This window comes from Thalassophryne amazonica, chromosome 17 (assembly GCF_902500255.1).
Source record: "Thalassophryne amazonica chromosome 17, fThaAma1.1, whole genome shotgun sequence".
Taxonomy (NCBI): domain Eukaryota; kingdom Metazoa; phylum Chordata; class Actinopteri; order Batrachoidiformes; family Batrachoididae; genus Thalassophryne; species Thalassophryne amazonica.
This window is the reverse complement of record NC_047119.1, coordinates 22,359,902-22,378,846: the sequence shown is the minus strand read 5'-3', so window position 1 is coordinate 22,378,846 and position 18,945 is coordinate 22,359,902. Positions and strand designations below refer to the sequence as shown.

The 18,945-nt window shown below is 40.3% G+C and overlaps 1 protein-coding gene across 1 annotated transcript in view; it reads right to left on the bottom strand.

Annotated features, from left to right (window-relative positions):
- Window positions 1-5,029: 5,029 nt before the first annotated feature.
- Window positions 5,030-18,945, bottom strand: part of ctif (CBP80/20-dependent translation initiation factor) — a 171,802-nt gene continuing 157,886 nt past the window's right edge. The window contains exon 13 of the mRNA XM_034191677.1: window positions 5,030-5,906. Within this exon, the coding sequence (XP_034047568.1) occupies window positions 5,838-5,906 (69 nt within the window). The 3' untranslated portion in view covers window positions 5,030-5,837. The remainder of the gene's footprint in view (window positions 5,907-18,945) is intronic.

Genomic DNA, 18,945 nt, shown 5'->3' with positions numbered 1-18,945 from the left:
CTTTTTTTCCCTCCAGAAGTCACGTCTGAATTCAAAAATAGCAACAATGTGTAGTAACACAGCCACAAATCATCAGTCAGGTCGTGTGATGTATCTGACTGCATTCCCCAGAGGCACCAAACCGTCACACTTAAGCTAATTCAAGTAGTTTTAAAGCTAGCAAGCTGTTGAACATTTAGGGTTCCAAATTACTGTTATTATGCATAAAGTGTAAAGTTTTTGAGCTTTCAGTGAGTTTTATAAAAAGGCTTCAAAAGGTTGCTGTCATCACCAATGTTCTTTGGTTAAAAAGAGAGAGAGAGAGAGAGAAAAAAAACAATATGAAATTTTCATACAAGAGGTATACACTATCAAAAAGAAATCTATCAAAAGATGACTGCAGTATTTCATTCTTTTTTTGTGTACACAATGTACATGAACACTACATCAGGCAGCAAACAAAAATATCAGAGGTATGAAGAAAGATTTCAGTTCGTATTTAGCAGCATTCAGGGACTTTAGCTAGTTAGCTCTTCTAGTTAGCTCTGTGCAATATCACACATATGCAGTGAGAATCACAATTATTATCACTTTACCGGGGCGTTGCTGGGCCGCTATCGTAGATTTACATCGACGCTACCTGGTTATACCCGCCCGCTGTGCGTAAACAAATGATGTCATAGCGCGCAGCCCAAGAACTGTCCGCAGAGGGGGAAAAAAACTGCTCGCAGAGGAAAAGATGAAAATGCGAGAAGTGTGTTTTGGACTTAATATGGATATTCTGGATGATTATCTCATTGATAGTACAATAATGAACAGCAGCTAAAGCAGCCAGCTTGATGAGGATGCACTGGCCAAATTGGAGAGCAGTGCGCGCTAGCTAGCCGACACGACAAAAGTTAAGTGAGCCAACTTTTTATGTACGTGTTACGTGCTGTGTATCTTAGTAAAAAGTGATAACGCAAATAACATGCTGTTGTCATGCGGCATGCATTTTCTGAGTTCCTCCGTTCACGGCCAGTCGCCCGCAATGACAGATATTCGCCCGAGTTAGACGATGCATACCACCCTCCAAAAGCATGTTATTGTATTAATATCTTAGGTCTGTACGTGGAAATATCAGTCCGACGTGTTGTCAGTATGGGCTGAGCATACATGGAGGTCTGATATCCAACAGACCAAGCAAGCGAGATTAATCATTTGTTTATTATATGGCTATTATATACCTTTGATACCTTACAGTATCGCCCGAATATGAAAGCTACTGATAACTCGTAGTCAGACCTGTTTGCTTCACCTCCATGAAGAACTTGCTAACAGATTGTCCTGTCTTTAGCGTTTCAATCTGTGTGTTTTTTCAGATGCTGTTTAGATATTCATGGAGTATGTTTATGTCCAACTTGGTTTTTGTAATTGTGTTTTTTGCTTCCTGGTTAGTAAAAGGAAATAAAATTTTAGGAAAATGCGCGTTGCGGACCGATTGTCATCGTAACTGGTCTGGATATGGGCAAATAGACAACCAGTAATCAGCCAATCAGAGCGCGCGTAGTGTCACAGCCATTTTATATGTTTACACGCTTCATGTTTAAAAGTGAATTCAAAAGGTTAAAATGACCATAATTAAAAATATGAAAAATTGTATGACTACCACTATGACTTTAGATGTGGCACTGTTGGTCAATACAAGTACTATTTAATTAGCAATCATTACTCTGCTTATCCTTCAGTCAACCCATAAATGTGTAAAAAGGTGGAGGGTGTGTAAGACCAACATAACGTGCCCACCAACAGGCTAGACCATCTGAATTCCGATGATTCTTTAATGCATATTTTTTCCTAAATGGAAACTTTCACATTGAAATCTTGAAACACACCACAAATTACAATCTGGCAGAAGATTATAAAGCTAACACAAGGCTGCTTACATATTAGCATTATGTTATAGACTGATGATGCAACTTGCTGGTATTATGACCAGCATATTACCTCTATAACTGTAGCACTATCACTGTAGCTAACACCATCACGCTATCGATACCTGCTAATTACTGTAGTTCTAATGATAATAACATACAAATACTGAGGTTTCAGTCAACAAAAATACTGGAGAACAAAATCTTTTGAGTGTGGCGCATTAGTAGAAGAAGCCATATTTGTTATAAACTGCTCAGAATGGGCCACAGTGGAAACAAGCGCTTTATGCTTTTTTGTGTTACCCAGTATATTTATGTATCCATGTTTATTTAATACATTTTTATACTGTATTATCTTACACATGTTTACATTTTATACAAATAAAAATCAATCAATCAATCAAAAATCAATCAGAAAAGGTAAACGTGGTCAGGTCCACAGCAGCTAGCAGCTATTACAAGCGGTGTTCTCGACCTGGCACATTAGCTGTAACTCAAAGTGTCCACGCCCCAGTTATTCATAAATTTATGGCTTAAAATACCTTCAACTGATGAGTTTTATATATATATTTAAAAAATCCACCCCCACCCACACTCCCCTTAAAGTTGTTATGAAAATGGAAAGTAGTTCTCCTGACTAAAGCCTTTTTTGTTGTTTGTGCCGGCTGTCAGCATATTTATTCGGCTGTAAAGCTGGAGATTTTAACATGGGCTTCGCTGGGTTTTGACTTGCTTTTGGAGCCAGCCTTAAGCGACCAGTAAGGTTTTGGTACTTAACTTTTTAGCACTGGACATTTCCGCTTGAAATAAACCAACCTTTCTTAAGCTTTTTGGCAGAAGTAAAAAGAGAGCACTAGAACGGGAAAATTAAATATAAAATCCACCTTAATGACTGCGTGATGAACAGGGATCCACAATTCCATGAACAGCAGACAGAATGATGCACGCAGCTGGCAGCGAAGTGTTGTTGTGTATCTAAAGTAGCCCCTGTTGTACACTCATGGCACTGTGATTCAATTATATAGAGCCAGTGCTTTGCCTGAATATTAATCTGGGGGCCCAAACTTAATTTGTCTGGCGATGGGGGACGTAAGCCCATCTGGCTACAGGGCGAGTGTGTGTCTGTGTGTCAGCATTGTGAAGAGACTCACAGGGATCTGTCACTCCGCTGCTCAGAGAAAGAAGGCTCAGTTTGTGAGAAGCAGACAATCAGCAGACACACACCCGCTCCCGGGGGACCCGAGGAAGACCGGAGTGGGGGAAGAGAATGTGAATAATTCAGACAATGAGGGATGGAGAAAGGCTGGTTTTAAAATGTGACAAACACACAATGTGTTAAAATACCAACATAAAGTAACTAATATCCGCTGTCTATGGATATAAGGCAGGTTGTTAGCATTTTTATTCGGGTGTAAGTGGTGAAAATACCCCGCCGTAAAGCGAAGAATTCCGGTCTTCCTAATCCTATCAAATTCACACCTAACGGAGTTGAAGAATCTCCATATTCAGCACGGTGACAATTTAAAACACAACCCGGCTCAGCTCCTGGGCACACACAGCTGTGTGCGGGTGAGCCGAACATCCACAACCCCCCTGAGGTCAAGTGGAAGCCCCTTCCTCCCTCCTCGGCCTTGTCATGCTGCCCACAGTCCTTTGGGATGGAGTCAGTGCTCCGGGGCGTGAAGGCAACCTCTTGTTGACCTCCCTATGTGCACATGACCTTCCTCTGACGTGAGAGGGTGAGATTTTATACTGCTGCCGGCGTCAAAGGCAAAGGTTGAATGGAGAGAGGCAGTGAGGGAGGAGAGAGATGAGACAAAGCGCAGTGTGGTGAGAGTGTGAGACGGATGGGGGAAGGAAGTTAACAGTCCATCTCTCACATACGTCTCTCACATACGTCTTTGCAGATTTTTTTTTTTTTTAAGTTGCGAATTTGTCATCACAAATGCTGCATGCTGAAGATGGGTGAAAATCTGGTTGTCACTTAATATTCTATATTCAGACAGAACTGAGACTGTGGGCGGTTATTGGACTTGTCAGACAATGACATCAGTGTGATGGGTTAACACTATTATCGGGTAACTGTGTGATCTGTCATAGTGAAAAAGCTAAAATTAGACTTTGTCTTTCATGTTCGAGAAATCAACAAGAATGCCCCCTTTCCACTTGCATAATATTGCTAAGATATTCAATCTTTTGTTGTTGCAGAAATATTGATTTCTGCATTTGTTTAATCCAGAATTGATTGTCGCAGTGTCTGATTTTCTAGGACTGGAAACCTTCACATAATTCAAAGTGCTGCTGCAAGATTTCAAAACCAGGAAAATTAACAGTTTTAAAACCCCACTTCATTTGCTGTTCAAGCGCTATCAGACTTTTAGGTTTTGTCACAAACATTTTAAAATGATCAAGAGCCCTGTTGTCTAGCTGATCTTGATAACTTTATATACCTTTCCAAGCCATGTATTCTCAAAACACAGGCCTACTTTGAATCCCAAATGTGAAAAAGAAGTCAGCAGGCTATAGACATTTGCTAAATGTCACAAACATTTAAAATGCAAAATGATCAAGTGTCCTGCTGCCTAGCAGATGTTAAAATCTTATGTACATTTTCAAGTGAGACATGTGCAAAATGCAGACTTAATTTGTAGCTCCAACATGAAAAACAAGTCAGCAAGTAATAGGAATTTTTCTTATCATGATTTGATTCTCTGGAATATGTCTTCTGCACAAGCTCTTTCATAAACCCTTTTTATTCCCTTCATAATATAATATTAGCCTCATTTCGTGTGCTTTCTGTGCATGTGCGATTAGATTTTTAAGATTTTTGTTAAGGTCTGTGCTGAGTCAAAATGAATGCACAAGACAGATGCCTACATACAGTCCCATAAACATAGAGGCAACAATTTTCTTCTGAACATATAAAAAGCAAAACAGTCAAGCATGGCATTATCCATTATTATCCATCCATTATTCCAAACATGAAAAAGAAGTCAGCAGGCTACAGGGATTTCATTAATCATGCCTCTTTTACTTGTGTAACACTGTGTCTGTTGAGATAAGACATCACTTTCCTACTACAGATTTTTGTCCTTCATTTTTCTTTCCATACTCTTCTCACCCTACTTTAATCCAATGCAACTTTCTCTTCATTTGTTTCCCATATGAAAGATCAGACTTTAAAGTTACGTTGTGTACTTACAAAATGCTACATGGCCAAGCACTCTATTATCTAGTAGGTATTGTAAAACCTTCTGTATATTGTTGTGGCAAGCATTTTTCAAATGCAGAACTAATTTGTCTTCCAACAATGAAAAATAAGTCAGCAGCCTACAAAGACTTTACCAGGCTCTTTGTCTCGGGAACGAATGAGACAGTGCTTTCAAACTGTGTCCATTCATCACTTTTTTTGAACCCGCTTATTCCAGTTAAGGGTCACAGTGGTCAATGGGTGAGAGGCCTCGGTTCACCCTGGACTGGTTCCCAGTTTATCGCAGGGACAACACTTATAAACAGACGAACTCATTCACATTTCCACTCACACCTACGGCCAATTTAGAGTGACCAGTTCACCTAACCTGCATGTTTTTGAAGTGGGAGGAAGCTGTAGCACCTGGAGGGAACCCACACAAACACAGGGAGAACATACAAACTCTGCACAGAAAGGACCAGGTTGAAAGTGAACCTGGGACCTTCTCATTGTCCTTATTTTGTAGGTGGCAACTTGGCAGTGAGTTGATCTTTTCTATAAGATCTCTCTCCTATTTTTTGCACCTTTTAAAATTTCTATTAAGATGGTATTCTGTTTCTCTGTAAGTCTGGTTCTATTGCACATATGTTCTTGATGTCTTCCACAGTCTAAAGCAAGAGACACATCGAGCCGATGGTCAACCATTGGGAGTCGATGTTTTAAGTCAGTTTGGTATGTCCTGTACCATCAGCACATCAGCACTTGTGGATGTCAGCCATAAGCAGCTTTTTCTCCGATCCAGTATGTTGAATTGATGTTGGCACCTGCGGGTGAGAGAGTGAACTCTGATTGGCTTTTCAGATTTGATCAAATCAGTGCATGAGAAGAGAAACAAGTGATGGAACCAAGCAAATGGTGAAGATAAGATGACTAGCATCCACAAAGTCATGGCTGACTGGAGTCTCCACTAGTCGAGCTGAACCTCCAGTACGTGTGTCCCCAGCTTATACGTAATAACGAATAATTACAAAGTGGTACACTGGATGACTGATAAATCATGACCATTATCTACACATGTGGCCAAAAGATGATTAAAGACTGAGGGTGGACATTGTAAAACCCACTCATATACTGTTAAAAATAAGTTTTTAGTGTATGTGAAAGAGACGCTCAGCTGGATGAGACACAAAGTCAATGGGATCATCTCTGGCATGACTTACACAAGTTGTCATTGTAATCAAACGTTGCACATTATTTCAGCCTAAATTAAATCATCTCCCCTCCTTTTCTCTGTTGTTCTCCTTCTAACCTCTTAACGATTTCAAACGAAACTCCACCAAACATATTAAACAGGTTTGCCCCTTAGTCTACCCGTGATGGTTGCTGCTTCTGCTCCATCTTAGCCGGGGTAGAATTAGAAATCTTTGTCAACATCTAAAGAGTGGAGGACTCCTATTAAATGAAATGAGATTAGAGAACACAAAACTAAAATCATTTTACACATTGTTTTATAGTCTGTTTTGTTGACAGATTTATATTCTGTCTTTTGTTGAATATATATGTTTTGTAGCAAGTCCATAGTTTGTCTATACCGTATATACAGTTGTATAAAGTTAGGGCACCCCTGATAATTTTCATGATTTTCCTTCATAAATCATTGGTTGTCTGCATCAGACAACCGATCAGTCAGATTTGGGCACCTTGTCATTTTATTAATTTACATTTAAAATACATTTAGCACTAATTATTGGAACACAAAATTAGTTTGGTAAGCTCAATGACCCTTGACCTCCTTAAATGAGCTGAAAACAAAGATTGTTCAACATCATGGTTTAGGGGAAGAATACAAAAAGCTATCTCAGAGATTTCAGCTGTCAGTTTCCACTGAGAGGAACATAGTGAGGAAATGGAAGACCGCAGGCACAGTACTAGTTAAGGCCCTAAGTGGCAGGCCAAGAAAAATCTCAGATAAGCTGAAGCAAAGGATGGTGAGAAAGTCATAGTCAACCCACAGACCTACTCCAAAGACCTACAACATGATCTTGCTCAAGATAATGTCTCTGTGCATCATTCAATTATACAGCGCACTTTGCACAAAGAGATGCTATATGATGCAATTTATGTATGTATGTGTAATGCAGAGGAAGCCTTTTCTGTGTACATGCCACAAACAAAGTCGCTCCAGGTATGCTAAAGCACATTTGGACAAGCCAGCTTCATTTCGGAATAAGGTGCTGTGGACTGATGAAACTAAAACTGAGTTATTTGGACATAACAAGGGGCAGTATGCATGGCGGAAAAAGAACACAGCATTCCAAGAAAAACACTTGCTACCTATAGTAAAATTTGGAGGTGGTTCCATCATGCTGTGTGGCTGTGTGGCCAGTGCAGGTACTGGGAATCTTGTTAAAGTTGAGGGTCACATGGATTCCAGTCAATATCAGCAGATTCTTGAGAACAATGTTCATGAATCAGTTTCAAAGTTGAAGTTGCGCCGGGGCTGGATCTTTCAACAAGATGACGACCCTAAACACTGCTCAAAATCTACTAAGGCATTCATGCAGAGGAACAAGTAGTTCTGGAATGGCCATCTCAGTCCCCAGACCTGAATATTATTGAAAATCTGTGGTGTGATTTTAAGTGGGCTGTCCATGCTCGGAAACCAACAAACCTGAGATGTTTTGTAAAGAAGAATGGTCCAAAATACCTTCAACCAGAATCCAGACTCTCATTGGAAGCTATAGGAAGCATTTAGAGGCTGTTATTTCTGCAAAAGGAGGTTCTATTAAATATTGATGTATTTTTTTTCTGTTGGGGTGCCCAAATTTATGCACCTGCCTAATTTTGTTTAAAGAATTATTGCACACTTTCTGTAAATCCTGTGAACTTCATTTCACTTCTCAAATATCACTGTGTTTGTCTGCTATATGATATATTTAACTGAAATTACTGATCCAAACAACCAAAGATTTATAAAGGAAAATCATGAAAATCATCAGGGGTGCCCAAACTTTTACATACCACTGTATATATGTAAAAATAATATTACATCTTCAAGCGGGTAAAGGTTCTGGTCCATAACTCCTCCTCAGCTGGAACAAAACAAGAAAGAATCTGGGAATATTTTATTAGCTGCCAGCAGGTTCCACCTGACGAGACGAGGCAGCTTGGCTCCGAATGCCACCACTGAGAAAAAGTTTGATTGTGTTCACCACATGCTGATGGATGGTAGACAACCGACTGTCAATCAAGTAGCTGATGGTGTTGCTGGTGAAGGAGTTGAGAATATTCTGCACAGAGAACTTGGAATGTCAAACAATTCTGCTCGATGGGTGCCGCATGATCTTCTGGCTTCTGTTTAGCAGAGCAACGGGCTCTTACAAGTGACTCATCTCATAAGAAACTAATCTCATAAGAAACTAAGAGTGAGTAACTCAGGATGTTTTCTGGATCCATCATTTTGGAATAGACCCAAAATGACTATCCATATAGTGGAATAGTGTCTCTTGGTTGGATGATGTCATCAGTTTTCAGGAATGCAAAGGGCATTATATTTGTTGGCAGCCTTTTGAAGGGTGAAAACATAAGGACTGAAGAGTCAGGAAAGCAGATGAATGCAGTCTAATTTCATTGGGACAATGCCCCAGCTCATAAGACTATGACTGTGATGGCTGCTGTTTTTGACTTGTGGCAGCACCAGTTTCACTTGATTGAAAGAATTATTTGACTGGGAAGAATTACTGAAGTGAGCATGGCATCATATTTGCAACTGAAGAGTTCATGGATCATCAAGACGAAAATTAAAAAAAAAAAATATATATATATATATTTTTGTTTTGGTCATGTAATCACAGTAGGTACGCGACAAAAAAATAAATAAATAAATAAATAAAAAATCAAAGTGTCTCCATGTAACACAAAACCTGTTTCATTGTGTAGAGGTTGACTAAACTAAGAAAATGACACCAAGATTGTTAAATTTGGTTGAGAAACAAGGAAGATATGCACCTACTGTTTTTCCATTAGAATGAGACAAAAAGTGTGATCGCATATAGCTGAGACAGGAAAATGACCATATCCTTATTTCTCAAGGTAACTTGGAATACAATGGGGACATGGTAGGTCATTGCAGTAGCTTAGATATTAAACTAATGACTAACTAATGAATGATTAATCAATTAATTAACCAGTATAGTGTGCAATGAATGACAGCACTACCAGAGAAGCTGACATTTAGGTAGGATGATGACATAATAAATTAATGCAAACCTTTGATATCATCATGGTCTGTCAAATAATAATGCAGAGGCAGATGACGGGTCCCTCAGTGCATTTTGCTCTACCTGCCATTTTGAGGCTCAACCACAAAATGTTGTAATTTTTGGCAGGAATGCATCAAAATATATAATCTCCAACATAGTTAGGATAAAAAAAGACAAGCTTACTTGCCTTTGGCAACTGAAGAATGACTTAAGTGATGCCTACTTTTTCTCCATCATATTATAGCACCTTCAATTGCACCACAGACTAAAACAGTTAAATGTGGTCTATTAAACATTAGGTCTCTCTCTTCTAAGTCCCTGTTGGTAAATGATATAATAATTGATCAACGTATTGATTTATTCTGCCTAACAGAAACCTGGTTACAGCAGGATGAATATGTTAGTTTAAATGAGTCAACACCCCCGAGTCACACTAACTGTCAGAATGCTCGTAGCACGGGCCGGGGCGGAGGATTAGCAGCAATCTTCCATTCCAGCCTATTAATTAATCAAAAACCTAGACAGAGCTTTAATTCATTTGAAAGCTTGTCTCTTAGTCTTGTCCATCCAAATTGGAAGTCCCAAAAACCAGTTTTATTTGTTATTATCTATCGTCCACCTGGTCGTTACTGTGAGTTTGTCTGTGAATTTTCAGACCTTTTGTCTGACTTAGTGCTTAGCTCAGATAAGATAATTATAGTGGGTGATTTTAACATCCACACAGATGCTGAGAATGACAGCCTCAACACTTCATTTAATCTATTATTAGACTCTATCGGCTTTGCTCAAAAAGTAAATGAGTCCACCCACCACTTTAATCATATTTTAGATCTTGTTCTGACTTATGGTATGGAAATAGAAGACTTAACAGTATTCCCTGAAAACTCCCTTCTGTCTGATCATTTTTTAATAACATTTACATTTACCCTGTTGGACTACCCTGCAGTGGGGAATAAGTTTCATTACACTAGAAGTCTTTCAGAAAGCGCTGTAACTAGGTTTAAGGATATGATTCCTTCTTTATGTTCTCTAATGTCATATACCAACACAGAGCAGAGTAGCTACCTAAACTCTGTAAGGGAGTTAGAGTATCTCGTCAATAGTTTTACATCCTCATTGAAGACAACTTTGGATGCTGTAGCTCCTCTGAAAAAGAGAGCTTTAAATCAGAAGTGTCTGACTCCGTGGTATAACTCACAAACTCGTAGCTTAAAGCAGATAACCCGTAAGTTGGAGAGGAAATGGCGTCTCACTAATTTAGAAGATCTTCACTTAGCCTGGAAAAAGAATTTGTTGCTCTATAAAAAAGCCCTCCGTAAAGCTAGGACATCTTTCTACTCATCACTAATTGAAGAAATAAGAACAACCCCAGGTTTCTTTTCAGCACTGTAGCCAGGCTGACAAAGAGTCAGAGCTCTATTGAGCTGAGTATTCCATTAACTTTAACTAGTAATGACTTCATGACTTTCTTTGCTAACAAAATTTTGACTATTAGAGAAAAAATTACTCATAACCATCCCAAAGATGTATCGTTATCTTTGGCTGCTTTCAGTGATGCCGGTATTTGGTTAGACTCTTTCTCTCCGATTGTTCTGTCTGAGTTATTTTCATTAGTTACTTCATCCAAACCATCAACATGTTTATTAGACCCCATTCCTGCCAGGCTGCTCAAGGAAGTCCTACCATTATTTAATGCTTCAATCTTAAATATGATCAATCTATCTTTGTTAGTTGGTTATGTACCACAGGCCTTTAAGGTGGCAGTAATTAAACCATTACTTAAAAAGCCATCACTTGACCCAGCTATCTTAGCTAATTATAGGCCAATCTCCAACCTTCCTTTTCTCTCAAAGATTCTTGAGAGGGTAGTTGTAAAACAGCTAACTGATCACCTGCAGAGGAATGGTCTATTTGAAGAGTTTCAGTCAGGTTTTAGAATTCATCATAGTACAGAAACAGCATTAGTGAAGGTTACAAATGATCTTCTTATGGCCTCGGACAGTGGACTCATCTCTGTGCTTGTTGTTAGACCTCAGTGCTGCTTTTGATACTGTTGACCATAAAATTTTATTACAGAGATTAGAGCATGTCATAGGTATTAAGGGCACTGCGCTGCGGTGGTTTGAATCATATTTGTCTAATAGATTACAGTTTGTTCATGTAAATGGGGAATCTTCTTCACAGACTAAAGTTAATTATGGAGTTCCACAAGGGTCTGTGCTAGGACCAATTTTATTCACTTTATACATGCTTCCCTTAGGCAGTATTATTAGACGGTATTGCTTAAATTTTCATTGTTACGCAGATGATACCCAGCTTTATCTATCCATGAAGCCAGAGGATACACACCAATTAGCTAAACTGCAGGATTGTCTTACAGACATAAAGACATGGATGACCTCTAATTTCCTGCTTTTAAACTCAGATAAAACTGAAGTTATTGTACTTGGCCCCACAAATCTTAGAAGCATGGTGTCTAACCAGATCGTTACTCTGGATGGCATTTCCCTGATCTCTAGTAATACTGTGAGAATTCTTGGAGTCATTTTTGATCAGGATATGTCATTCAAAGCGCATATTAAACAAATATGTAGGACTGCCTTTTTGCATTTAGGCAATATCTCTAAAATCAGAAAGGTCTTGTCTCAGAGTGATGCTGAAAAACTAATTCATGCATTTATTTCCTCTAGGCTGGACTATTGTAATTCATTATTATCAGGTTGTCCTAAAAGTTCCCTAAAAAGCCTTCAGTTGGTTCAGAATGCTGCAGCTAGAGTACTGACGGGGACTAGCAGGAGAGAGCATATCTCACCCGTGTTGGCCTCTCTTCATTGGCTTCCTGTTAATTCTAGAATAGAATTTAAAATTCTTCTTCTTACTTATAAGGTTTTGAATAATCAGGTCCCATCTTATCTTAGGGACCTCGTAGTACCATATTACCCCATTAGAGCGCTTCGCTCTCAGACTGCGGGCTTACTTGTGGTTCCTAGGGTTTGTAAGAGTAGAATGGGAGGCAGAGCCTTCAGCTTTCAGGCTCCTGTCCTGTGGAACCAGCTCCCAATTCAGATCAGGGAGACAGATACCCTCTCTACTTTTAAGATTAGGCTTAAAACTTTCCTTTTCGCTAGGGCTTATAGTTAGGGCTGGATCGGGTGACCCTGGACCATCCCTTGGTTATGTTGCTTTAGACGTAGACTGTGGGGGGGTTCCCATGATGCACTGTTTCTTTCTCTTTTTGCTCCGTATGCATCACTCTGCATTTAATCATTAGTGATCGATCTCTGCCCCCCTCTTTCCCTCAGCCCCAACCAGTCTCAGCAGAAGACTGCCCCTCCCTGAGCCTGGTTCTGCTGGAGGTTTCTTCCTGTTAAAAGGGAGTTTTTCCTTCCCACTGTGGCCAAGTGCTTGCTCATAGGGGGTCGTTTTGACCGTTGGGGTTTTTCGTAATTATTGTATGGCCTTGCCTTACAATATGGAGCGCCTTGGGGCAACTGTTTGTTGTGATCTGGCGCTATATAAGAAAAAAGTTGATTGATTGATTGATTGATATTGAATAAATCCAACGTGAAAACATAGATGTCATCAACTCATGTTTATTCCATGAAATCCAACAGAAGTGCAAAAAACATCAGTACTTGGAGACAAGTTTGCAGTGTGATAAGTTATTATCATGTACCTAATCACAGCCTTCCAGCTGATGATTCCATGGCTTATTTGGACACATTCTGGTCATATGCATCCATCCATCCATCCATTTTCTTCCGCTTTATCCGGAGTCGGGTCACGGGGGCAGCAGCTCAAGCAAAGCCGCCCAGACCTCCCGATCCACACACACCTCCCCCAGCTCCTCCGGCGGAACCCCAAGGCATTCCCAAGCCAGCCGAGAGATGTAGACCCTCCAGCGTGTCCTGGGTCTTCCCCGGGGCCTCCTCCCAATGGGATGTGCCTGGAACACCTCTCCAGCGAGGCGTCCAGGGGGCATCCGGAAAAGATGCCCGAGCCACCTCAACTGACTCCTTTCAACGTGGAGAAGCAGCGGCTCGACTCCGAGCTCCTCCCGAGTGACCGAGCTCCTCACCCTATCTCTAAGGGAGCGCCCAGCCACCCTGCGGAGGAAACTCACCTCGGCCGCTTGTACTCGCGATCTCGTTCTTTCGGTCATGAGCCAAATCTCATGACCATAGGTGAGGATCGGAACGTAGATCGATCGGTAAATCGAGAGCTTTGCCCCCCTACTCATCTCTCTCTTAACCACGACGGTCCGATACAGCGGCCGCATCACTGCAGATGCTGCACTGATCCGTCTATCGATCTCACGCTCCATCCGTCCCTCACTCGTGAACAAGACCCAGAGATACTTAAACTCCTCCACTTGAGGCAAGGACACTACACCGACCTGAAGAGGGCAAAGCACCTTTTTCCGGTCGAGAACCATGGCCTCGGATTTGGAGGTGCTGATTTTCATCCCGGACGCTTCACACTCGGCTGCAAACCGCCCCAGTGCACGCTGAAGGTCCTGATTTGATGAAGCCAACAGAACCACATCATCCGCAAACAACAGAGACGAGATTCTGTGGTTCCCAAACCAGACCCCCTCTACACCCTGGCTGCGCCTAGAAATTCTGTCCATAAAAATAATGAACAGAACCGGTTCCGGTTCTGGTCATATGCAATCGATGTACATATTTAAGTTGTTTCCTTTTTTCAGTGTAGATCAATGATTGTACTGATGCAGAAACAGGACATTCTCCAGTTCTCAGTAAGGCCTGAGTGCCTCAGGTTCACCAGGAAAGTGGATGCAAAATCTGCAGCACTATTGCACCCAGAGAACTGAACTAGTAGATCATGGTCCAGGAGAAGAGAAGTGAGCGTGTGTCAGTTGACTCTGTCACTTGTATCAATACATCTTGCCACGTCTCATTCATCTGTCTGTCCCATAGATGTGAAGCAGTTCAGTGTAAGAAATATAATCCGCACATTTTTATTATTTTTTTATTTTACCTTTATTCAACCTGGTTAGTCCCATTAAGATTGAGACCTCTTTTGCAAGGGAGACCTCGACAATTATAAAGTTTCCAATTCATCTAACCTGCATGTCTTTAAATGTGGGAGGAAACCGGAGCACCCAGAAGAAACCAACACAAACACAGGGAGCACATGCAAACTCCACACAGAAAGGCCACAGGTGGGAATCAAACCCATGACCTTCTTGCTGTGAGGCAACAGTGCTAACCACTAATCCACCGTGCACATGATCTGTTAGCACCCTTGAATGCAAAACACACAAACAAAAAAAAAAAAAAACATTGCATGGCAGTATTTTGCTTAAAGACATGCAACAGACAGGTGTAACCAGGACATGAGAGCTACGGTTAACCCTGCCTGTTCCAACTGACTTTCTAAAGTTACACAATCGTTAAAGCACTGGACTTTTTTTCTGCTGAGTGTGCCCTTCAGTTGTCCCCCTAAACAAAGACGTGAACACCCCCGCAGGGACATTGGGTTTATACGCCTTTTTAAGAAAAGACACCATTTGGAAGAGATTAATCTCCATTCCTGAGTGTCATAGTGTTGTTGAACACTTCAGCAGAGCGGCTTTTTAAAAACGTATGTTGTAATCTCATAAGAAACTAAGAGTGAGTAATTGCTCCCTTGACTGAATTATCAAGCAAGTAAAAAAAAAAAAAAAAAGGGATACATGCTGATTTGTGATCCGTGCTGAAATGAAGAGCTCATGGTTGTCTGGAAGGTAGAAAATCAATTTAAAATCTCATTAGATGCTTTCAAAAAATGTAAAACACACTCGTTTTCTAGTTAAGGTGGGAAAAACGAAATCCCCCATTAGGACGGCTCTTTAAAAAGAATGAAATGCAGCCGTGTTTTATTTGCACGTTTCTGCATCTGCTCTGCTAGTGCTTTTTGTATGAGGTCACCTGGAACACGCCTCCACCTGTGTGAGTGAGCGGGTAAGTTAATGGTGTTTGTGTTGACGTGGGTAGTGGGTCAGCCAGGCCCGGGGCTGTGCAATAACACAGGGTCCAACAGGTTTTTACACCTGTATGTTAATTCTGACACTTCAGTGTTTGCCTTGGCTCGGAGGCGAGTGTTAAGATAAACTCAGCTGTAATTACTGGTCAGGCAGTCACTTGGTGCATTCGTTAGACTGCACTGTAAATACACACGAGAGGAAAAGGCGGATTAAAGCTCCAGTAGCACTAAACTGAACGCATTCCGCCCTCCCACTTCTTCTTTTTTGTAATAAATTGAAAAGTCTGTTTCTGATGCCACCCCAGTCTCACACTTTGGGTTTGTTTTGTTTTTTTCATGATGCCATCATGAAATGTGTCAGATTTTTGTGAGGCGGTCAAATTTCAGTCACTATTTTTTAACCCTAATCCTAACTCTAACCATAACCTCAACACCCCCCAGCCCCATGTCACCCCAAATTTCATGACGGTATCAAGAACCAATACATTAAATCACTTTCCTGACACCATCACGAACTTGTCGTGAGATCGGGTTGCTGCTCTGTTCTTCATATGACACCATATTGCCTCTATGAACACAGCACTATCACTATAGCCAGTGTCACCAAGCTATGGAGGCTTGCTAATTAGTGCTAATGGTGTTCACATACAAAACAAATTATACAAAAATTTAACTTAGAGAAAACACTGAGGCTGTAAACATTTTTTTCCTCCTGTAAAGTCTGGGATTGATTTGCTTTTGGAGCCTGCCCCAAGTGGCTTTTTGAGAAATTACACTTTGGCACTTCTGCTTTGGCTTCATTTTTCAGCACCAAAGGTTGGCACTTGTACAGCCCTGCCCCCATTTCACCATGTACCTTGATCTTGACAGTAAAAAGCACCTGCCTAAATTGCGCGCTTTATTAATAATTTACATTATGAGATGACAAAACACATGCCAGAGGAGATTTTAACCATCATGGCCATGTTTCATAGTGACCAGTCAATAATTTAATCAAGCTTTGCCTGAGGGAAATATGATGAGAAATGCAGTCAAATAATGCTTCAGCATAAGGAGCACAGAAAGACCATATCAATAGTACAGAAAAAAAATTAACAAATAAATAAATGAATGAATAACAAAAAAGAATGGGTATTTAGAGAGTGCAACACTCGTGACTTCCAAGTTTGACACATGCAAATGAATTCTTTGTGATTCTATCATACTATATTACAGTATATAATTCTGTGTGGTTTTGATATTTGATCGATTCTGTCTGAAATCAAACCATTGTATCCCTGATTAACACACAACCCTTCATTTAAACCCATTTAAACAATTACAAATTTGACTATGACCTTTCATGGCCAATCAAGTTGAAAGGTCATGTGACCCATATAAAGGAGATATATGACTTCATATTAGTGATTCAGAGTACATCTATATCCAGTTCCTGGAAATTCTAAATATTTCCTATGTATAAAAAGAGAATAAGTAAAGATGATCTTGCTTTGCAAATTTTTGATACCTGATTGCTTATGATGTTGACACCAATGAAAAAAATGGCGGGGGGGGGGGGGGGGTATGTGTCCTAATATATGGTTTGATTCCTTAATTCTGAATCCGGGATGGAAATCAGGGCCAAATGTCAGCAAACCTATACAGGCCCAGAATTCCACTGGTGCTGGAATATAGGCATTGGACCAGTGACCTTGACTTTTATCTATTTGTTTTTTCTTAAAATCACACCACACTTGGCCAATCCTCATTCTACCAAGTTTGGAGCAAATTGGATCAAAACTCTTTGACTGTACATACAAGACCCAAAACAATACCACTACCTGTGATACCGTGTTGGAGAAGTCAGCACACTAACTGTTTGTGCCACCATTCTGTCGCATGTGATACCATGTGTGGGTATTACAATTCAATTATCTATCTTAAATATCTTAATATTGTCAATAAAGCTGATTCAAGATATTGCTCATATTGTGACTATGCTGAGATTTTATAATTGAAATAGTAAATTACAGTGAAAGCTGATCATGGCCGCCTCTCAAGAGTAACCATGTATGTGTCACAGTCAAGCGAAACGTTGGCATCCATTTGTCCTTCTCCAGCCAATGGGATTCTCAATACATGGTCATCTACATGGTGGATCATGCCAAGGGAAATACGTTACATGACCAACATGATGCGGTTGTCAATCCTTTCAAATGCAACTGATCCTCTGAGAAGACATGGTATCAAAGACATCTAATCATCACCTTAGGTTACTGGCTAGCCTCTAAGACTCACAACAATACAGTAAGTCAGGCAGCACCAACACATTACACCTTTAGACATTAACACATTCTTCTTCTAATGGACAAGTCAAGAGTGTTATTGAATGCCTGGGTTTTTTTTTAGCCTTGCTCAGGACAAAAACAAACCCAGACTCTTTGATCCTTCACTCAGCTTCTGTGCTGAAGTCAGGGTGTCCATTGATTCCACCAAGATCTCAGCATCATACAGTGAAAGCACCTAGATCACCGGTTTCTACAACCCTACCCAACACCCAGTTCATTGTACAGTGTAAGAGCCAGAACACATCCCTGATAAACACCAGGATTCATTCAGGTATGATATCCAATAATTTCTTGGGGGTGCCAGAAATTCTTAGTAGCAGCCCAGTTAAGTGAATCAGACAGTGTGAAAATCAACATAGGCGCCAAAGACGCACAACGAAAATTTGACAACAGTGACCCCACAGAGGATAAATATGAGTCTCTCATGACTCCAACTTTCTAGATGAAAAGCAAAATGTCTTCAAAGACCTAAATAAGCCCAGTTGACTGGACTCAACCTACTTGACTAGTTTCAGTGATCTTTATTCATTAGTCACTAATGTTAGTACTCAGCTTTTTGCATACTAAATTCGTAAAGTGTCTCCTTTCTCCCAGCAGTCATTTCAGACTCGGTGCCTCAACACGATCATTTTTGTCATCGGAAAAAACATACGCGCAATGTGTGTGGCGTTTCTGAGCGAGACGGGGAAAAAAGAGACGTCGCGGAGGCTGCAACTCGGCACCGAGTCAAACCATGTCGTCTTCACTCCGTGAAATAACAATGAGTGTGAGAATGTGAAGAAAAACAATCTGATCAACCTTGCGTGAGAAGGAATACGTATGCTGTTACCAAGACAACATGTCTTGAAACACCCTACTACTCACGAGGAGAGACCACAAGTGTTACCTTCACTGCTGCCAAACACTTTGTAAATGGCAGCAGCTTGGTTTATTTCTGCAGGTCACTTGTTAAACGGAGACATCTTAGTTTTGTGCAAGTTGGCATAAACATGCATTTGGAGTAAATATGACTTTTAAGTATCCATGATGACAGTTTTGTTCTGAATTGTGTCCAGTATGTTCTATGTGTCATCCGTGTAAATTTGAACACAGAAATGTTTAACCCCTTAACACCTATTGTCGCATATATGCTACAATATTTGACTCAAATATGCAACATACCAGATTAACCAGTATGCCTGTTGTCGCAAATTTGCAACATACCATTATTATTATTACAACATTATAACATAAATTATTACCAAAATACCAAAATTACTATTTATTTTTTGTGCAAAAGTGAAATT